The 23,383-nt window shown below is 40.5% G+C and overlaps 1 protein-coding gene across 2 annotated transcripts; it reads right to left on the bottom strand.

Annotated features, from left to right (window-relative positions):
• Positions 1-628: 628 nt before the first annotated feature.
• cwc22 (CWC22 spliceosome associated protein homolog) lies at positions 629-21,787 on the bottom strand. Of its 2 annotated transcripts, XM_083997460.1 has the most exons (21): positions 21,709-21,787; positions 20,508-20,564; positions 20,179-20,402; positions 19,114-19,367; positions 18,304-18,558; positions 17,108-17,236; positions 16,808-16,976; positions 14,640-14,693; positions 14,343-14,478; positions 13,757-13,963; positions 13,577-13,639; positions 12,090-12,185; positions 11,024-11,105; positions 10,489-10,549; positions 5,061-5,138; positions 4,267-4,419; positions 4,017-4,144; positions 3,053-3,154; positions 2,617-2,792; positions 1,240-1,487; positions 629-1,185 (listed from the first exon to the last, which is right to left on the bottom strand). In XM_083997460.1, exons 2-21 carry the CDS (start codon positions 20,560-20,562, stop codon positions 847-849), a joined length of 3,009 nt encoding a protein of 1,002 aa, XP_083853586.1. In that variant the 5' UTR covers positions 20,563-20,564; positions 21,709-21,787; the 3' UTR covers positions 629-846. The 2 variants fall into 2 exon arrangements, with proteins under 2 accessions (XP_083853586.1, XP_083853585.1); XM_083997459.1 differs by having other exon boundaries at positions 629-1,487.
• Positions 21,788-23,383: the final 1,596 nt, after the last annotated feature.

The raw sequence follows: 23,383 nt of genomic DNA, 5'->3' as shown, positions 1-23,383 counted from the left end.
TGCTTTTTTTTTTTTAAACTTTGATATACACCGATCAGCCACAAAAATAAAACAGATGGGTTTAAAGTTGTGGCCGACTGGTGTATATCAGCGCTCTGTTTAAAGAGTTAATTCTAAATTTTTATTTCATTCTTGTGTTTGTATTGGTACAGTCGTGCATTTCACTGCACTGTTTTTAACCCTGGCTAAAAGCCTTGCATGTGACAAATAGATATCCATCTCTTTTTAGATTTGAACTGTAATTTATTTATGGCTTCATGGCTTGAATCAGTAAAAAAAAACAAAAAAAAAAACAGATCAGTCACAACATTAAAACCGGTCGAGTATCTTCATGTTATGGCTGATCCGTGTATGTAGCCTATGAAGCACTCGCAAGAAATACAGTGGCACATATGAATGAAACAACAAACTAAGATTTGAGATGAAATTTACAAAAAAAAATGTTAATTTGTGATATTCAGAAGAGGATTTTTGTCTTTGCAGAAGATGCTGGTTTCATATTTTGTGTTGAGACATAACAGTGATATCAATCCTTGTTTAATTCTTAATAATAAACTTACTCTGGAGCTGAAAACTGTCGAATCAGAAACAGATTAGAAAACATGTAAAGCAACTTTAATGGGTTTTTTTTGTCTCATTTCATTAACAACAAAAATCAACAATAGAAAATACAAACAGCCAAAGATTGGAGAGAGGGGGAGAGATGGAGGGAGAAATAGAGGGAGAGATGGGTCCTGAATCCAAAATACCAGGGTGACAAGACGGGGTGAAGAACGGAGGGGTGACAGAGGGAAAAAGATTCACTTGTCTGTCAGTCATCAGTCCATCACTGCCGGACGGGGAGTTTTATCTCCTCCTCCTCTCGTCCCTCTCTCTGTCTCTCTCTCTGTTCCTGTCCCTGTTCTCTTTGTTCCTCTCTTTCTCCCTGTCTCTCTTCTCCTCGTTCTCTCGTTCCCTCGGTCGCTCTCTCTCTCGCTCTCTCTCCCTCCCTTGGTCTCTGTCTCGGTCTCTCTCCCTCTCCCTCTCCCTCTCTCCGTCCCTTTGCCTGCCTTGAACGTCCGGTTTTCGCCTCCTCTCCTCCTCTTTCCGTCTCTGCTCTTCCTCTTCTTCCTCCTCCTCCTCCTCCGCTCTTTCATCTCGTCTGCTCCGGCGGGCGCCCTCACGTGCACGCTCATGCTCCTCCACCTCACGTGCACGCTTACGCTCATCCGCCTCACGTGCACGCTCCCACTCCTCCACCTCACGTGCACGCTCACGCTCCTCCGCCTCACGTGCGTGGCCTTTCCTGTCCTTCCTCGCCTGCTTCTCGTCCTCACTGTCGCCGTCGTCCCCGTCTTTGTCTTTGTCTTTCTTGTGTTTGGTTCGCTTCTTGTCAGCAGGTTTTTCAACCGTCTTCTTCTTTTTCTTCTTGTCCTTTTCTTTTTCCTTTTTCTTCTTCTCAATTGGTTCTTTTCTCTTCTTCTTCTTCCTGTGTTTGGAGTCCGAGTCTGGAGGACAAGAGAAATAAATTCACTTATTTATCAAACGTTTTCTCACTCACTCTTTCACTCGCTCACCATTAACAAATTATTACATTACAATATCATTTAAAAGTCAATTTCCAGTAGTTCAACCCCAACCAAGTATTGATTGATTGATTGATTATAGATGGACATAGTTTTCAGAAGGCCAACATTTCTATAGGCTTAAAAAAATAAAAATAAAAAGATCCTTTGCAATATTTCCATTTTGGAGATACTGATTTTTAGGTCTTCACTGAATGTTAGTCATTATTACTATTAAAATAAACTGAATAAATAAAGACATGGAATGTTTCATTCAGTGTGTAATGGACATATAGGCCTATATAATGTGTTAGTTTCACTTTAATTGAACACATTCTACATCGCGGAGGCGACGTCTTTCCACTCAGGGCTTCCTTCACCTCTGAAACGGGGCAGAGCTCTGTGAGAAACACCTGCCTGACACAGCAACGTAGGGAACCGTGCATGTCCGCGGCGCACAGCTCCATGGACACGCACGGGGGGGAAAAACAGCGTCGCCGTCGCACCGACTGCACGCGGATACACGCCGCTTTGGATAACGAGCGCGCACGTCGCGCATTGGAGGTAGGCTGTTATCAGTATAATCAGAGACAACCATGAATGAGTTCGCCTCAGTTTCACGTGATTGTCACTGTCAGCCTGTTCGAAAAACATTTTACTGACCCCAGCTGAGACGCCCCCCCCCCCCCCCCCCCCCCCCCCCCCTCAAAAACAAAAACTCTTTGGATCTGAACGATTCACACAAGTCACCTAATTGGTCATGAAAAAAGCGAGTTTCGCTTTTCGGCGCGCTGTTTGCATCCATGTAGTAAGCAACAGAATAAAAGAGTTACTCCTGATGATGATGATGATGATGAATTAATTTAATTAAAACAACACAACCCTAACCTGAAGCAGAAAATACAAGGACGAAAACCAATTTGAAAATGATGAATTCACAAACCTTCAGGTGCAGAGCTGGAAGTTTTGGATCCGATCTTATTAGCTCAAGACCTCATTACCCACAATCCTTAAGGCGGCAATGTAAATGTCCTCTACACAGGACCATTTATTTAAGTAAATATAAACGTACCTGAGCTGCTGCTGCTGGAGGAGGAGGAATCTGAATCGCTGGAGGAGTCTGAGGAGGAGGAGTCGGATGAGGACGAGGAGGACGAGGAGGACGAGTCGGAGTCAGAGGACTCCACTTCCTGGTTCTGAGTCATGATCATCTTCGGAGCGTTCTTCAAATGTTCCCTCAACTCGTCCCTGAAAGAAAATAGTTATGGGCAGTGTGAATACAACAAAGACTCACACAGAAAACTATCACTAATGAGTGTGTGGCAGTTTGACCCTAAACATTCACAATCGAAGTATTTTTTTACTGAATAAACTGATGATAAAATGTTGTATGGTTCATAAAGAAACAATTTTGCTTCAAAAATCTGACTAATACCCACAATTTTCAAATCACATGTTTAAATCAATAATGTTCAGGTGTCCATATGTTGTGTCTGTGTGTCTCTTACGTCAGTCCTCCCAGTCCAATGGAGGTGAAGAAGTTGATGGCGAAGCGAGTGTTTCTGGGATTATCACGAGGAAACAGTCCTTCAAAGAACGGCTGCAGAGTCCTGAAACACACACAAAACACTTACTTCAGTAACCGATAACACACACACACTCCAATTATTATATTCTATCTTATTAACTCCTCTTGTCAACAGAGAAAAGGCAAATACAGCAACAACAGTAACAACTGCAGCCAGACTCACATTGTCTTCAGACCTTAGAATTGTTGGAAATGTTCGTGTTTATATTAAAGTCCCCCTCCAATGATCCTTTGTAGTTATTTTAAAGCATTCCCAGTGGTCTTTAAATTGTGATTATGAAGTTTTTAGCCAAAATCACAAAACCTTTGCCATTTCCCAGGACTCTCCTTCTGCAGAGCACCAGTAGCTCATTAGAAATGCAATTGAAATGAGTGGTGGGCGGAGACGGCGCTGCTCTGCACCCTCCCCCCGTTCTGCCGTTGGTTCACAGCAATTTGAAGGTAGAAATACTAAGAAATGCAATTTTGCATTTAACTTTTCTGCTGATATGTCGTCTAGCACCAGAAAAATGCCACAGGAACATGTGAACAACATGAAAAACACGATTTTCAACGGAGGGGGTCTTTAAATGCATGTTGTGACTTCTTTCACGAGATCAACCTTTGTACGTTTAGTATCTGAAAGTCTTCTGAACCTCTGTCTAACCTTTGTCTTATAGAGGCTGTAGTTATAGTAGAATAATAAAGTATCTACAAATGTTTTCAGAAATAAAATCAGCGCCCTCTGCTCTAGTCGACAGGGAAGTATCGACACAAAATGTTTCCGCTATTTGAAAATAATGATTAAATGGAAAAAAAAGAAACATATCGTTGAAGATAATCTAGCAGATTGGATAAGGCTTGTGTGTGTGCGTGTGTGTGTGTGCATGTGTGTGTGTCCGTACTGGTCTTTGAGCCTCTGGTTGAGTCTGGGGAGGCCCATGTAGGCACAGAGCTCCTGGAAAAGGATCTTGACAAAGATCCTGCTGGACGACGTCGTGGTCTCCTCGCTCATCCTGATGCACTCCAACACCTGGAGGAGAAGCATCCACATCAGGAAATTATATTAGAGAGAAAAATTACACTAAGTTTGGTCGGACTGGAGTGGATTTAATGGTTGTGTGTGTGTGTGTGTGTGTGTGTGTGTGTCCTTACGCTCCAGGGAACAGAGTCTGTGTAGAGCAGGTGAGCGAACAGCCGGGCCACGTTCCTCAGTTTGTTGGTCTCCAGGCGGTGAATCGTGTCGTACTGCTCCGCGAAAATCCCCTCAAAACTCTCCATGTACTCCTTCTTCAGCAGACAGAACCTCTGAACACACACACATATACACACACACACAGACACACACAGACGCACGCACACACACGCACACACACACACACACAAACACATTAACAAGTGCTTTCAGGCTTCAGATGTTTCAGTTCTGGGTTTCTCAAGGTGAATGTGAACATTTTCAGTCCGCGATGTCACAGTCATCATGTTTTCTTTTTGCTGCTGGTACTGATACCAATCATCGATCGGTGTGATTGATCAATCCACAATCAATACCAATCATTTTCACATACAATGCCGTTGGTTTACACACATCATTTTAGTATTACACCGTTTGAAAAAGTCCCAAACGACCAACATGTTTTATTTTATTTTGGCGGGAACACCACACACTTCTTAACCACATATTGATTATAGGTGATCGGTTTTAAATTGATCGGTAATTAGAAGCATCAATCTCATCAATTCTGCTGATCATGTATTTTTAATGAATATCATCTGATAATGATTGGAAGCCGATTAATCAGTGCAGTACATATTTTTTTAGATGTTTTTCCTGCAGCAGATACATATATATATATATATATATATATATATATATATATTTTGGTCAACAGTTGCAATAAAAACTCTTCTAAATGTTGTGAACTATCCACAGAAAGTGTGTGTCTCACCCCGGCGAGCAGACCGAAGAACTTCTCGTAGGTTCTCTGTTGAGCGCAGCAGTCCAGGATCATGTTGCACAGCTCCTTCTGCTCACACAAACACAAAACAGCTCATCATTACAGGGAAAACATTTAACATCTTGAACACTGATGTCAAATCTGAACAGAGTTTGTGTTTTTTCTCCAGTGTGATGAACAGGGATGCAAACGGGTCAGGACCAAAAAAGAGAGGAATTGTCTGGCGGGGGGGGCTCACCATTAACAATATCACAGAAAAGTCTATTTCCAGTAGTTCAACCCCAACCAAGTATTGAGTGCATATAGATGGACAGTTTTCAGAAGGCCAACATTTCTAGATTAAAAATGCTTTAAAAAAAATAAAAACCATTGCAATATTTCAATTTTGGAGATACTGATTTTTAGGTCTTCACTGAATGTTAGTCATAATTATTACTATTAAAATAAACAGAAGAAATAAAGACATGGGATTTAACATCCCATTCAGTGTGTAATGGACATATAGGCCTATATAATATGTTAGTTTCACTTTAATTGAACACATTCTACATCGCGGAGGCGACGTCTTTCCTTCACCTCTGAAACGGGGCAGAGCTCCGTGGGAGACACCTGCCTGACACAGCAACGGACATACACGGGGGGAAAAACGGCGGCGCCGTCGCACCGAATGCACGCGGATACGCGCCGCTTTGGGTAACGAGCGCGCACGTCGCGTCTACATTGGAGGTGAATAGGAAGGCTGTTACCAGTGTAATCAGAGACAACCATGAATGAGTTGTCGCACACACTGAGGTGAGCAGCAGAGCGGCCGCACCGTGACCACGGTCCGCTCCAGCTGCCTGGTGTCTCCATTACGCACCACGCGTCTTTTCAGTCACTTGTCCAAGTTCTCCTTTACTGTTTTTTTTTCGAGACAACACTCATTCTCTCTCTCTCTTTTACCGGCGGTGTCAGCTGATGTGCACATCTGCAGCAACCCAAACAAATGCACATGTTACTGTTGACTGGCTCTATTCCAGCCACGTGATTGGTTCGGCGCGGTGGAAATCTCATTATCATTGGTTATTTGTATTGTCTGCCAAAACATGGATGAATGAAACCTATCGACCACGTCTCATATTTCTATCGAGGAAAAGTTATTTCACAATTTATAGACACAACACCGACAGGCACTGAGAGCCGCATGTTGCAGTGACGTTATATAGGCTATAAAAAAAATAATCCGCAAATAAGACGACGAAAAGGTGCAACTTGCCACTTAATTGGTCATGAAAAAAGCGAGTTTCGCTTTTCGGCGCGCTGTTTGCATCCCTGGATGAAGCCTGACGGGTCCAGTCTTTGTGAATGAACAGTTATTAAAACACTTTTCTGTAGTTAAATAATACAACGACTATCACATAACTACAAAACAAAACACGATTAAAAAATGTAAAATATCTCTGAGTGTGTTTGTATTCATGTTGAAGCTTCTCGTCAGCTGTGATCCGATTGGAAAAGAGCGATTAACGAGGTTAAAGTTCAAACTGAACAGTGAGGTGTGAACTGAACTCCCAGTGGTGGTTTTACGTTCAAGGCCGAGTTTCGACATCATCATTCAACCTGTGGGAAAACAGCAGCCCAGGGTGTTTCGTGTTTGATCGTGTGTGATGTGCAGACATCAGCTGTGACGACAGTATTACACACACACGCACGTTAAAACAATGACCTGACCCATTTTTCAAAGCATCTCAAGGCTACATTTAAAAGTAAAATTCATCTTATGATAAGCAGCGTTTCTTACAAGCATCAAACCTGCAGACGCAAGAAAGAGCCTCGATCTGAAGGAGGAAATAAAACACAACCGGACCTCTGTAGGATTTTTAGGGCGATAAAAAAATCTTATCTGATCTGAAATTACCCTGCGCCTATTCCTTTGTTTATATAAACACACATTTCATGCAAAAATCCCTTGAATATGGTTCAAACATCATCATAAATACTTTTTGTGCAGTGCAGCTCTGCAGTGAACTCTAGGAAAGGGTAAGTAATAAATTAATAAATTAATAAATAAAAACTACAACAACAACAAAACTGCAAAAGCCTGTAATAATGAATAATTACACACTGTCTTTTTCACAGTTTTAACAGCGTCGTTGTGTGGAGCAAATCTGTACAAATGAGAAAACCACAATGATTTTTCTTCAGTGGATCAACCACAACAAGGATGTGTCATATCTGAATTAAAACCCATGCACTTTGCAGTTCACATGCAAAATTGGCCAAATCACATGATTGATTGATCAATCTGCCAATAAATCAATTATACCCTAACAAAGACACAAAAATATATCATTGTAATTGAACAATAGATTTGCACAATTCTGTTCCTGCTCCTTTCTCTCTCTCTCTCTCTGAGTTGAAAAGACAACATCCTCTTTTCTGTTTTGAGTTTCACATGTTGTTTGCCAAATGGTTTTTGTTTTTTATACAGAGTCGGTCTAATCCAAGGTCAGTCAGGAAGTCGTCATCTTTTCTTTTTATTCCCAAACCGAGACACACAACGCGAGGTGCTTTCAGTGTCGGGGATTTCGTGATTCAATAGAAAATGTTGTTGTTTTTTTTCCTCCAAACACCTCGGTCACTGCGGCTGTTCAGAGTTTGAGACTGTGAGAAAAATATGTCAGAAGACAAACATCTTCAAAGAGTGTGTGCAAAGTGTGTGTGTGCGTGTGTTCCAGCTGTTGTGTTGAGTGATTCATCCTGATGCTGATGAAACTCTGCTTGACAAGGTCATCAGCTCTGACCTCTCTCCCCCTTTTTCTCTCTTTCTCTCTCTCTCTCTCTCTCTCTCCTTCAGCTCCAACACGAAGAATCATTTGTTTTCCCGATCTGTGGTTTGTGGTCAGTTAATGAACTAAAAGAAGGAGGGGGGTGAGGGGGGTTTAAAGTGTGGGAAACCAAGTTAGTGAGAGAAACATAGAGACAGCCCAAACTCTTGGGACGAGGAGGAGGAAGGGTCCGACATGTGTTTAAGACGTGAAAGCGCTGCAGCTTGTTGACTGACAAAGAGACACAATCCCGTTTCTGCCTCTCTGTTACAAAAGGGGGGAGGGGCAGAAATATTTCCCCTTATAAAATGAGACACCACCACTTCTAAACTGTAATATGTCATCATCTGTGTCGTATAATGTGTTAATATTTGACTAATTTACTGCTCAACTTGAGTTAACCTTAGACATCATGTGCAGTAGGAAATGAAAATGAAGAACGCGGTTGTAATACACCGACACAGGATCGAATGTCACATAAAATGTCTGTTGTGAGTTTGAATCCTTATTAAAAAAAAAAGGTGAAAATAGTCAGTTTTTGCTCCTCAAAAATTATGGAACGAGCTGCCATTGCACATCAGACAAGCCTCCTCCTCACTGTCCATTTTTAAAACTAGTCTTAAAACCCATTTTTACTCCCTGGCCTTCAACTCTGCTCTTGTTTTAGTGTTGTATGGTTTATTTTTATTTATTTTTTTATCGTTTCTAATTGCTTTTAAAAACAACGAAACAACTATTCTACTGTGCATTTCCTGTTTTATATATTTTATTGCCTTTAAATTGTTGTACGTCTCTATGTACAGCACTTTGTTTCAGCTACGGTTGTTTTTAAAGTGCTATATAAATAAAGTTGAGTTGAGATTCATGTGTTTCACTGGTTGCCTGTGCATCTATCTTGCTGGTGTATCCAGTGTATTCTGGGAAATTTGTCATTATCCCTTTTGTTTGTTGTCATATGGTCGCAAAAAATCTTGTCCTGTGTGATCCTGCATCCAAAAATAAAATCAGGAAACCTCTACCCCAAGATGTCGCCTTGTTCCACTTTGACAAATTTACTTTTATTCTCTCTGTTTCAATTTCATGAACAAATCAGCACATGAAGCAATAAAACAGCAAAAAAAAAAGGCTCAAAATAACCTGAGAAACTGGCGGTAGAACTAGAAAGACTCCTAAAACGACGACCCTGAGGTCTCTGGGGGGTCGAGCCCTTTACCTGTCGGAGCCGAGGCGTCCGTCTATGAGACACAACACAACCCGTGTCTGTTTTCAACCGTCGCTGACACCGCTGACAAAATGTGACAGCGACAGTTTTCATCTCAACAAACGACAAAATTGATGATCGTCAGCGAGAAACGAGGCGCCGCCGCCCGCGTCCTCCTCCGTGTGGAGACGTGTTGTCGAGGAAACACGCAAAGGCAAACGCACGCACACGCAGCAACAACACAAACACGGAGCTGATTGTCCTCTGACACATGACGTTCCTCACAGGGTCTTTTTCCTGCCTCACACACACAACACACACACACAGACACACACACACACACGGAGAGCTGACCTGCAACTGTCAACGTCTCAAACCAACTATTACTGTTACGTAACCTGGCTGCAGGACCACACACACACACACACACACACACACAGTTGGGAGCTAGGAACAGCCAATACACACACACACACACACACACACAAGCAGCATGTTTGCACTAATAGGAACACTACATTTTATTAGACTCCAACATTGAACACATCTCTTCTATATCAATTATCAGTGAGGCTGAAATTTTATTTAATGTAGCGATGTGGATATAATTAGCTGATACTAATTAACAGCCAATAAATAACCGTTTCCTGATACTGATACAATAACTGATCATTTTTTAGCTTCAATTTCAATTCAGTTTATTTAGGATGGCCCCTTGAGATGCACCATCTCGTTTTCGAGGGGGTCCCACAACTTCAAAAATGTGGAAAGGAAAATAAATGCACTTGGAAGATTCACAGATTTCATCATCTCAATAATAAACAATAAAGTAGTTTATAATAACCTTAAATAAATGTGTTTTTCAATTCCCTGCCACTAGTGTGTTGTGTGGGCTGTTGCAGGTCGAGACTATTTCAAATTTATCAGTTATTTAATCATCATTATTACTCCAAAGCTGTTTAATTAAGGTAAAAATGTAGCATTGTTAAGCTAAAAGCTTAAACTCCAACATTGAACAAATCTCTTCTATATCAATTAATGATCAATGAATTTAAACTCAGAGGCTCAAAGTTTATTGAATGTAGAGATGCGGAAATAATCAGCTGATACTAATTAACAGCCAATAAATAACAGTTTCCTGATACTGATACAATACTGAACAAAAATGTGAAGAGGAAAATCATCATGTACTTGCTCATCATTACCATCCAACCTTAAATGTGTTTTTCTAAGTGTGTTGTGTGTGTGGGCTGTTCCTGGTTGCAGATCGAGACAAAGCTATATTGTTTATTGATTAATTATTTTGTTGTCAAATTGGGATTAATTTTCTTAATTTTATAGCAACACACAGAATATTTGCGTGTTGTGTGTTAGTGTTGTTTCTGTGTTGACTGTGTGTGTGTGTACTCACCGTCTGGCTGTCTGGAAAGTCCATCTTGATCAGTTTGTGGGCACACTCCTCAAAGTCCAAACTGTACACACAAACAATCAATCAATCAATCAATCAATCAATCAATCAATCAATCAGTCAGTAACTGTGCAGCGGTGAGCTTGGATGTGACTGTGTGCATGTGTGCGCATTTGAGTGTGAGAAAGAGAGTGTGTGTGTGTATTTAACTTTCTCAATCTGTTTCAGTGTTTTATCCTGTTCTCCAAATCTGTGAACTCTTATTCAATTAAACCATGGTAACTAGGACACACACACACAGACACACACACACACACACACACACACAACTTTAAATATTAGTCCAACTCCATCAAATATAGCAGGAGCTGTAAATAACTCCCAACACCCTGGGAGACAACTGAGTCACCAACTGTGTGAGTGTGTGAGTATTTTTAATAACATGTGTTACTCTGTATCTGCGTGTTCGTGTGTGTGTGTGTGTGTGCGTGTGTGTGCATGTGTGTGTGTGTGTGTGTGCGTGTGTGTGTGTGTGTACCTGGACTGAATTGCGAGGTAGATGGTTCTTCTGAAAGCGACCAGGTTGACCTCCGTCTTATCGAAGATGGTGACCTTCTCATCTGAGACAGAAACACACAGAAGGAGGGAGGGAGGTCGTCGTCAAGGTCACAGAACGTTTCTGTTTCATGTTGAAATCAAGTTCATGTCAAAATATAAAAACAAGCGACTAAACGTCCTTTGAGTTCCCGATCCCTGAGGTTTTAAATTAATGAACCATGTTTTTGATTCTTTTAATGTCTTTCCATTCAGTAACCACGTCTCTATACAGTTGTTTTGTTAGTTTTAGTTTACTGTCAGAGCTGAATCAACAAGCTGCTGATTAATCAATTAGTCAATCAATGAAAAGTTATCAAGTATCAACATGATTAGTTCATTTTTAATGAAAAAAAAAGTAGATTGTTGTTCTTTTCTTCAGCTATTATAAAATGAATGTTGTGATAAGCAATATTTCTTAACAGGTACAAGGACACATATTTCTTCATGTGTTGATAGGTTCTTGCTCTCTCTCTTTCTCTTTTTCTCTTTTTTTTCTTCTTTATTCTTGTTTTTTGTTTTATTCTTTTCATTTTCTACTTTATTTAAATTTTGCTTATTCATTTTCTCCCCTAGCTCAGACCACTACTGAATGATGTATGCCTATATGCATTGTTGATATGCTCTGAAAATGAAATAAAATCTGATTATTTAAAAAAAAAAAGAAGAAGAATATTTTAGGGGTTTTGACAATGGCTTAACAAAAGAAGACGTTCTGGATATTTTAACATTGTTTTCTAGATAAAACTATTTAATCATTTAAATGAACACACTGTGTTTGTTTGCACCAACTTTCCAACTGTTCGTCATCATAACTGTGACAGTGAAAATCTTAAAACAATGAATCCTACATTTCCCATAATGCAACTGGACAGCATTCTTTCAAACTTTCAAACAGACCCTGATTCATTACTCCTAATCCTCAAAAAGTTGCTTCAGAGACGTGTCTCACATTTATTTTTCAAAAGAAAAGAAGTAAAAAGAGTATAAAAAGAAGAACTCAGTCTCACCTTCTGCCCCTTCTTCTGCCTCCTCTTCCTCTTCCTCATCTTCATCGCTGCCGTCTCCATCCTCCCCCGAGTCGCTGCTGCCCTCGTCCAGGATATCTGTGAGGAGAAGGAGGAGGTGACAGTGGGTTAGGTAAGTTGTGAAGGAGGTGACGGCTGATTGGACGATCTTTACCGGCCTTTCGATGCATCACAGCCTCAATTTTCTATGTTTCCACACATGGCTTTTTCATTAATTAACATAAATAGTCAGATAAATATGATAAACTTATATTTACATATAATTAAAAGAAAATATCAATTAAATGCATTTCCACAATACAGCAGCCTACTTAAAGCAGATATCAGCTTCACGGCCGTTTCGGCTAATGCTGCGTTCAAGGCAGGCTTTTGAAACCGTAAGTTACAGCTTCAAGTCACAACTACGACTTGGTAGCGTTCCAGGTAACCCGTAGCTCGTGTTTTTACCATCCTGTTGTCTGTGAAAGTTCCCTATAACGGCCACTCGTAACTTCCGACCCGTGAACTCGTACCAGATCGAACTGGTATGACTTCACAGGAAGGAAAAACACAAAGTACGAGTTTCTTTGAACGCACCATGAGTTAGCAGCCCCCGCCCTTGTCAGGCATCAATTGGTCCTCGTGCTACGTCACCACATTCACGCGCATCCCTTGGCTGCACACACAGCCCTTCATGCCGTTCTCTCTCCTCATTGGATAACACTTGTATCCCACAAGGAAAATTTTCTCCTCGGGTTACAGCAGAGCAGAGTGACGGAGAGACTCGTGTTTAGGCTGAAATACTTCATGTAAGTGATTGCTGACGGAAAATAGGACTATTTAGGACTTATATTAACAAAAACATTCCACTGATATCTGCTTTAAAGGTGCACTTGTTAATTTTTCAAGAACAAAACGGAAATCTTGGCATTGTGCTTTAAAATTAAATAAAATAAAATAAATCACTGTCTCTGTACGTGGTTTAAAAAAAAACGATTTTCCTATTAATATCGATCTTCGCCATTTCCTGACAGTATTAGATTATTTAATATGAATATGAAATTAAATATGAAACTGGTTCATGTTAAATAAATGTGCATAATGTAACTGCTTTTGGGTCAACTCTTAATGTAGCCTAAACATTAATATTTTCAATAATGCACCAGGTAAGAGAGATCCATCCTTGTACATTTTGCAGCTTTAGTTCTGTAAATCTCTTTAATAACGATGAAACATTGGTACTAAAAACTGAAATTACTCTAAATGAATCTATATTGAATCGAATCGGGACCTTGTGAATCGTAATCGAATCGATTCAGTAAATCAGTAGCGATACCCAGCCCTAGTGAACAACATCATCAAACTTGAATTAATTATTTGAATTTAAAAATCGATTATGTGACATAACTGCATCGATTCAGATTCAAATCTCAATGCATCTTTGAAACGATTATTTTCGTGAGTGTGACTGTGTCTCTGTGCGTTCTCACCTTTTTTAATGGTTTTGTATTTCTCCTCGTTCTCCAGGAAGTCTGGGTCCAACTTGAACACATCTGCAGGAGCACAAACACACGTTAGGGTTAACACACACACGCACACACACAGACACACTCAGAGCAGGTCGACTCCCTCTCCATCTCCGTCCATCTCTCCATCTGTCCGGGTCTTACTCAGGATGTCCTCGGTGTTGTACTCGTCGTCCAGCGGCAGCATGTGGGTGAACTGGTCGTCCTCCTCCACCAGGTCCAGGCCGTCGGGGATCACCGGGTGGTCTTTGAAACCGTCTTTCCTGATGGCGAACATCACCTCAATCATGTACTGGACCCTCTTGTCGATGGCCGACTCGTGGAGGACGTTCCTGAGACGCTCGAATATGGCTGAGAAGAGACAGACAGATATTGATAAGATAAGATAGTGATATTTGGGATCTAACGTGTATTTGTCTACTTTTTGATTTTTTGTTATAATCAAAAACAAAACTTGCTAAGATCTTTTTCTGTAATTGCAAGATCTTAGACTTGCTTCTTTTGTGCAATCAACAGTTTAAAACCCACAAAAAGGGATTCATTTGTACATTGTTCGGTTTCTTTTCTTTTTTTTCTTCTCTCTGTATTTTTATACATCTCATTTGTGCAATAAAAAGTACAAAAAAATAAAATAAATAATGAGATAATAAAAGGCAAAAGCAAAAAAAAAAAAAAAACTAATTCAAAAAGATAATTAATAGATAATTAATTATGATATAAAGTAGTTTACCGTTGATTCCCCGGGGCGACACCTCGGTCAGTTTGAGCCCACACTCCTTCAGGAAGGCGATGGCGACCTCCACGCTGTCGTCGGTCGGTCGCTCCAGCAGCAGCGTGAGCATCTCCAGACACAAAACCTCATGGGCCTGAGGGCGAGAGACACCGCGGCAGACAGAGAGAGACAGAGAGAGAGAGAGAGAGAGAGAGAGAGATACAGAGAGAGAGGAATAAAACACACCTCATTAGAGCTGAGCATCAACACTCAACCACCTCCCTCAGTTTTATTAAGTCAGGTGACGGCACCTACCACGTTCTGGTTGATGAGGTGACCCACAAACTTTGAGGCCGTCAGGCACTGTTGCTGTAAGAGAGGAGACGGTTTTAATACTTCATGAACACGACTACATCATAATATTCATAGAAGGCAACTAGTTCACTAGACAATTCAAATCTTCCACTGTAACACATGAAAACATGAAACAACATCCGCAAAGCTTTCCTTTTTTCTTTTTCTGCTTTGTTTTGTTCTTGTTTTTTTTCTCTTTTCTTTTGTGTCCTTGTCTTGTTTTGTTTGATTGTTAGTTGTTTGGGGTTTTGTTGTTTGTATGTTCAATAATGATTTGTCTGGGCTATTTGGTCAATTTTAAACCAAATCAAATGAAATAAATAAATAGAGAAAGTTGATCATAAAAAAAGAAACACATAATCTAATCCAACACATCCTGTGTTTTAGAGCTGCAACATATTCATTCAGTATAAAGCAGCTGTGGACGACAGGTACTGTAAGTAACACTGATATAACGCTCATGTTTCAGCTTTCACCACATTAAAAATTAATTTCTGATGTAGATTTAAAATCTGAATTATTCCATTATCATTGATCCAAGGACTTTCTCTTGTTGTGTCAGTGGAGATGTGGTTCTGAGATGTTTATTCCTTAAGTCCAAGACAAATATTTCACCACAGCACTAACAACTGATTAACTTTGCTCTGTCTCATCTGAATAAACTTCTGACACACATACACACATATTTGACACATATTATACAGGGTTTTTTCTGCATTATAAATTTTGAGGCGGCCGCCTCGCTCAAATCTTGATTGAAAATCAATGTAGTTATGGAAGCTCAGTGGCGCTGTTTTCAACTCGGTTCAACTCGACCGCAGCAGAAGAGGTGCGTTTGATTTCAGCTCCGGGCCGCAAGATGACATTGAGGCGCTGCTTGTGTGCCCGCGGGGGCGGGGCTCATCGGGGCTCCGCTCCGTTCAGACGTTGTGCTGAGCGTGAACCAACGCACCTCACCGGCGCAGCGTGAAGAGAGAGAGAAGGAGACGGAGGAGTGTACTGTGAAGCGAGTGTCGAGTCCGCTCGCAGCAGGACAGATAATCAGATGGATAATCGGTAAAGTTAATCATTTCACTTAATGTGGCCGTGAATAAATTAATTATGATGTTACGTTCGCCTGCAGTGTTGCCCAAACGCAAATCTTGAATAGGTCTCCGCTGTTTTTACATTTACAGCACCTAAAATGCACTGAAACCTATTTTCATACGCACACCAGCCTCGCTTTCAATAAAAACACACACTCGCATTTCATAATTGCGATCAGTGAAATACCTATATGAAAACAATAAAATAAAATTTTTAAATTTGAGTTGTTGCTGTAGTTTATTTAGTTTAAATGAATAAAGCTTCATATTTAAAAGTAGCGCAATGTAGAGCTGTCAGAAATTAAAAGCAGCCTCATCTCGTCATTTTGCATTAACACTGTTGCTTCAGGCTGCGATCAAGCTTTTTTGTATCGCTCATCCTCTCTCTCCATCAAAACAACCTGCTGCTCTTGGCTGAAATCAGCCCGTTGTCGCTCCATTTAGTGAGGAAGTTGAATAATATGACGCCAAACGCCTTAATTGATGTGAACGCGCACAGAGCATGAAGCTGAGAGCCGGACTTAACAAACCAAGTTGATAACCAGCTTCATAGTAGCCTACCGTGGTAACTCGGACCGGGACTTAGTTGAGCTGCAGCATGAACACAAAGCCTGGATCTGTTGAGTCTCCTTCGCAGTACAGGAGCTCAGGAGTCGTTTTTTTTTCCTCGGCCTTTATTTTGAAGGGACAGCTAGAGAGAGACGGGTACGCCGAGATGAAGTGTGTGTGTGTGTGGGGGGGGGGGGGGGGGGGTTGACACGCAGTCCCCCCCCGCGCGGCCGCCTCAGCCGAAATTTTGGCCCGAAAAAACCCTGTTATATCATATTATGAGAGTGTTGTTTGCATTAGTTGTTGCACCAACAGGAAAATAGAGTCACAAATGTATTCATGTTTATTTATCTCTTTTGTGACTGAGAACTTATTTATTATCTACGTCGTCTCTCATTCATTCATCACCCATTATTTTCCACTATGTCGATCAGAAACCAGAAGTCGTTTTCTAAACACTCAGGTAGCTGTTGATACAGTCGGACCGTCGGGTACCTTGAGGTTGCGGCGGTAGCTCCTCCTGAAGGCCAGGATGAGACGCTTGAGGATCAGTTCTCCAATCTGAGGGAACTTGGAGTTGATGATGGCGACGACAGCGGAATAAACGTGAGTGAAGATGGGAGACGCCGCCTGAGCCGAGAGCACGGAGCGAGCCAGCAGACCCCTGACGGACAACACAACACGAGACGAAACGACGATTAGAAGACAGGAAAAAAACCTAAACCTACAACCTAAACATGAGTTTTACATTAAGTGTGAGTTTGCAGGTGTTGGTGCCTGCGTGTCGTTGCTCACCTTCCCCTGATGATGTTCTCCTGCAGCAGCTCCTGGATGATGTTCACGATGTTGGACACGTTGACCTTGTTGATCAAACCGTTGATGGACTTCTTCAGAGCCTCCCAGCTCATCCTCTGATAGGCCAGACTGCACAGGAGGCGGAGCAACACAAACAACACAACAAACACACTCAGATGTAATAAAACACTTTCAAATCCCTTAACCAAGACAACTTAAAAACAGCTAAGTAAACACACTACGAGTGGAAATCTTTGGGTGTCTCACGATTCTTAGGGTCACGATTCGATTCAAAATCGATTCTCGATTATTTTTTTGCTATTTTTAGTTTGCTTTTTAAACACTGGAGCATGTGAAAAAGTTGAATGATGATGTCTACAGACTGTTATATCAGGAGCCATATTTACCCCCCAAAAATGCAGTAAACTACTACATTTAGCTGAACTTATACTCTCTTTTCAAAAGCCTGGACTGTAGGGATGTGAATCTTTGGGTGTCTCTATTCGATTCGAATCAATTCTCACATGCACATAGACATGTATCACCTGTAACAAAGGCGTTGCTAAAAAAAAAAGAAAAAGACCTGCAGCGCCACAGAGGAGCAGCTGCTGCTGTTCCTCTCTCTTCAGCCTGGTATTTGGCTGCACTTTGTATGAAAAGAGTTCAAAATGTGAAGATCTAACATCACCTGAGCACCGATCAGCTGATCCAGAGCTCAGCGGATGTGGCTGCTCAACTTTAGCAGCTTGTGTGTTTAACGGCAAAAAAAAGTTAACGTTAGTAATCGGTTAACAAGCGTCTTAGCGTCATGGCGTGCTGCAGCGCTGTGTACGGAAGCCTGTGAGGGTGCGTATTGGGACGGAGGAGACGTGAATAAAAATCGTTTTTTGAAGATTATGAATCGATTCAGAATCGTAGAGGATAAGAATCGCGATTCTTACATGAATCTATTATTTCTCTCCTTTTTTTCTCTTTTTTTCTTCTATTTTTTACTTTTTTTTATTTATTTTTTTTTATAATTTTTATGCACATTTGTTTTGGTTTTTCTTGCACCTTATATTTTTTTGATTTAGTTGTTACAGTCAATTTTTGTACTGTCTCTATTGTCATTAATGAGTCATGTTTCTTGGTTGTAACTTGTATTCTTTAAATAAACATTTGATCACAAAAAAAAAAGAATCTATTATTTCTCTCACCTGCTCTTGTCGCTGATCTGCTGCTGCATCATGCGCAGCCTGGCGGGGGGGATGTAGGCGCCGCCCGTCCTCGTCAGGATCGGGTCGATCTCCTCCTTCTTCTTCTTGACCGGCGGCTCTTCGCCCGCCGCCGGCTCCTTGTCCGCTGGCGGGGACGGAGAGCGGCCGCGCCTCCTGTAATCAGACTCTGCGTCCCGGTTGGGCCGCCGGTCAAAACGCCCGTTTCTGTCGTCACGGCGGTCGTCATAGCGATCTCTGGGCGGAGCAGAGGAAGAGGAGGAAATAAGGAAACGAGGGCTGAACATTATACAAATATAAAACTATGACTGTGACTGTTTTGACAGAAGTCAGATGTTGCATGTTGGGTATTTCTTGGGGAATATTTGGACAAATATGTCACGTAAAAAAATGGTTTAATGACCCGGTTTCTGTAATTAATAAGAAAGTGATAGATAGATAGATAGATAGATAGATAGATAGATAGATAGATAGATAGATAGATAGATAGATAGATAGATAGATAGATAGATAGATAGATAGATAGATAGATAGATAGATAGATACTTCACAGGAAATTATGATTGTTACAGCAGCATTCACATGTCATTCATTGCAGCAACGAAAAATAAGAAATAGATCTATCTAAAATAATTGCAGACCTAAATATAAAATTAAGCTATAAACACCCAATAAACTAATAAATACCTACAAGTAGAAATGTAAAAATACATATAAATAAATATAAATCATGATGAGTCACTAACAAAGCGATGTGATACGTGTGTGTGTGTCTTGTTGTGTGTGTGTTACCTGGCGTAGCGTCCTCTGTCATATCGACCCCAGTCTCTCTCTCTGGACCGGGATCTGTCTCTGTCTCGGCCCCTTGATCTGGACCTGGACCTGTCCCGCCCTCTGGACCTGGATCTATCTCTTCCTCTGGACCTGGACCTGGACCTGGACCGGGATCTAGATCTGGATCGGTCTTGTTCTCTGGATTGGGACCTGGATCTGGACCGATCTCTTTCTTTAGACTTGGATCTGTCTTGCTCCCTGGACCTGGACCTCTGGAATAAAGAAACAAAAAAAATGTTTGACTCTGTCTCCACGTGTTAAAATGATGTGGATCGTTACAGGGTGGAGTTAAACCGGCATACACCGATTGATTACCACTGATACGACATATTCTTAGGACTTCAAGTGGGAAAAATGTAATTCAATCTAAGCTGTGGATTCGCTCAGTCCCACTCGTTTCATAATGGCAAGCAATGGAGCTGTGTGCGCTGTTATGTTAATTATTTTTCACAACCTACTTTCCAATTGAAATATTTGCAGAGGAGCACTTTATATAGAGTATTATTACTTTATGTAATGATTAAATGTGGTATTACAACCCTTCCCCTAGTCTTCACCACAAATAGAATAAATAGAAACTCTGGCTTCAGCTGTGGAAGAGACGAGGCAGCAGCTCCACCTCAACTTTAAGTCAGTCTCAATCAGTTTCTACATTAACTAAAAGCTTGTGGGTATCTGGGGAGTTCCTGTCTAAGTCGACGGTAATGGACACACAGTTCTCTTCTATTTGTGATTCTGTCAATCATCAGGCTGCATCTTTACTCTGCAGAGACGTTCTTCACTGGTCTTTCTGATGAAACTAATCCAACAAGGACTTCTCCATCTAACAAAATGCAGTCGATATTTTGAGAGCAGCCATCCAGCAATTCAAATTTTGCAACACTTTAAACATGTTTTATATTATTACAACTTAAATATCTTTAGAATTTCAATCAATATAAGAAAACTGGAGACCTAGAATTTTGGCTTGTATAACTGAAGTGCAGTGAATTAAATGAATAAATCACATTAGTCCACGCTTACTTTGATCTGGGCCACGCTGCTCCTAATCTTCCTCAGCGCCCCATTATGCTCGTCATCATCACTGCTGCTGCTGTCGTCGTCCGAGCTGCTGGAGGCGGCGCTCCCGGAGGCGCTGCGGCCTGCAGGGCTGCCCTTAGGGGACGGTCCGTCTTTGGGACTTCTCTCGGCCGAGTCGGCCTGTTGGGGCCTTTCTGCCGCCGGACTGGACTCGTCCTCTGAAGGTCCTGATGGAAAACACATGTGGATGATGATGAGTATTAAAACTACTCCTAGTGGTAGTAGTGGTACAGCCGCTGTTTCTACAACAAAATAAAGCCGGATCTTCTCACCACTGTCTTTTCTCTGCTCAGGACTGGGGCTCCGACTTCGGCTTGGAGAGTCCATACCTGAAAAACAGACATAATGTCATTATGACAAGAAAGACATGCTGCATGAGGAAGCAAAAGACTACTTTCATGATTTCATTTTTTGCCAGTTTTCCTGTTTGATTGGTCCAACATCCATCACAACCTCCCCACACCTGAAGTGACTGAAGTAAATACTGTATATTGATTTATCTATTCAGTTTGCACTTGTTCAGCTCTATAGCAACAACATATCATCGCACACAGGAGGACAAAACAGAGAAAACTTTGATGAACAAGGAGAATATTTCTGTCATCAATCACCTATACTTTTCTTACCAAAAAGACCAAATCCAACAATATATTCCTCTGTTTATCAATACTTTCTGCCTGCTGTCTTGTGTCTGTGATAAGGACATATTCTGACAGAGACAGAAATAAAAATAAAAAAGACACACAGATAGTGTCATTTTGAATGTCTAAATAGCTTTAGTGTCTGTGTTGGATTCATTCATATTTGTATATTAACATCTCCTCCTCACCATTAGTTTTACTTTTGAAAGGTTGGGTTTTACCATTTGTTGTTTTGACAACATTGTACCCCAGAACACCTGCAGGATTTTTATTAGAAATCAATGCTTCGCTCAAATCAACACTGAAATCAATCTTTTTAAAATATAATTATAATTGAAAATCGAATGAAATGATCAGTTTATGCAGGAAATAACTGCATAGTAATTTGCAAATTTCATTATTCAATGATGACTCAATCCCAGCTCAGAAACACACAGACACTCACAGAAACACACACAAATCATCCGTGGAAGTGAAGTTTATGACTTTTGCAGGAGTTCAGATTCACCTGTGGTTATATTATGCTACAGGAGCAGCCAACGTTATTAAGTGACCGGATATAGCCAGTTTGAATTAGATATTTACAGATTGCTGTGGAACAAACATTTAAACAAAATAATATGATGTAGCTTTTAAACCTTTTCCATAAACGTCTCAGTTTTGTCGCCATGTGTGTTTGAATCAGCCGCAGCTAGCTCCGCTGCTAATGCTACATCCTGCCTCCTCGGTTAAATTCATGTTTATAAAACAACTGGAACAAACAAACGAGGCGACTTTTTATTTCTTTAAACGATTTCCAATATCTCTACTTTGTGTTCCAATGATCTCTTACCGTTCAGCTTCCCAACTTTTTCGTCCCTGCGTTAATCCAGCGTCGCCTTTCTGGCGGAAAACTTCCTACAATAACCGACAACACTTCCGGGTTATCTGTAACTTCCGGATTTCACAATAAAAGTCTCCGCGGGTTGAAGGGTGGTGGATGTTTTTTGTATCGTCCCCTAGTGGCTGCGATTTTTTTTTTTAAAAAGCTCCTGCATCGATGTTATGTTTTTGGACCATTAGTTTGTTATTTCTCCAACACATTGATTTCTATTTTCACTATTCCATTTTACTTTACTTTTCTTTTTTTTAGCATCATTGTATTTGAAACGTTTTTATTCCCTACCATATTTTGTCATGTGTGCTTATAAATTGCCTTCTGTATGTATACTATACATACATTTTAGCAATTTAAAAAGAGCAAAACATGTGTATACACATGATTTTCTCTTTTTAAATTTCTAAAAATGAGCTGATGGAAACCGTTATTGTAAGAAGGGTCGGCTAAATACCTCTTCGGTCAAGGTGCATTTGATTTGTTTTGTCTTGTTTTGCTTTGGATTTATACTTTGAGGGAAAAAAAGAAATGAATTATTGTTTGTTGTTTATTTATGTTTAAATCATATGTGTATATAATGTTGTTTGTTGATGTGTGTACTTGTTTCTAAAAGACTGAAATAAACTCACTAAACTAAACTTATAAGTCTGTTTATATGAAAATCAATATCATTTTAAAGCAGTTTTCTGGAACAAACACTGATGTAATGGTACACAGGATGTATGATTTCCCTTTTTTCTCAATAAAATACATTTAAAACAAATAAACACACACACACACACACAAACACACACACACACACACACAGACGATGGTGTAAAAAATGAAGCAGCACTCATTTGTACTGAAAATAAATACATCTTTATTATTTTCTCTACAGAGTGATCCCTCCCTGCATCCCGCTGACAAGACATCAGTACAAAATACACATCATCATTAATAGACATCGACAGAAATTAATAGACACCAACAGTCAACCAGTAAAGTGTAATTAGAAGTGTGTGAAGGATCCTTGATCAGTAGAAAAAAATAAAAGAACATTTAGAGCGTCGCAGCTCACAGTGAGTGTTTGTCCAGCAGAGCAGAGAATGTGATCAGTGAAACATGACAAAACAAAGGTTTTTTCCACAAACACACACACACAAAAAAAGGTTTTCCATAAACACAATTAATCGATGAAGAGAATCGACGGTCAGAGGTCAAGTTAATAATGAAAGTTCACCTATTAGCTCCACATGCTGAATGAAGACCGAAAGCTCCATCCTCTGATTTTTCAATATATTCTCTTTAAATTGCTCCCAAAGATCAAGAACGAGACATCAACGTATACAAAGTTCAGCTTTCAGTAGATAATAATCTATTCTAATAAGAGTCTGTGTGGACATTTTCAGAATCATTGTTCCATTAATTAAGAAGATTAAAAACAAAAAAAAAGAGGAGGTATTTAGAGGTGTGTTTTGTTAGTCGGTCGTCAATAACTGATCCAGAAACCTTTGAGAGACGACGCAGACAACACACACACACAAGCACACACAGAAGGAAACAGATATTTGATGAGTGGTAGGCTAATAAATTGTTCAGTGATCAATCAGCTCAGATGAATTTGCATTAGTTTATGCAGGATGATTGA

Source organism: Trachurus trachurus, assembly GCF_905171665.1.
Source record: "Trachurus trachurus genome assembly, chromosome: 21".
NCBI classification, from domain to species: Eukaryota; Metazoa; Chordata; class Actinopteri; order Carangiformes; family Carangidae; genus Trachurus; species Trachurus trachurus.
The sequence above is the reverse complement of the archived record's forward strand: the minus strand, read 5'-3'. Positions and strand labels throughout refer to the sequence as shown.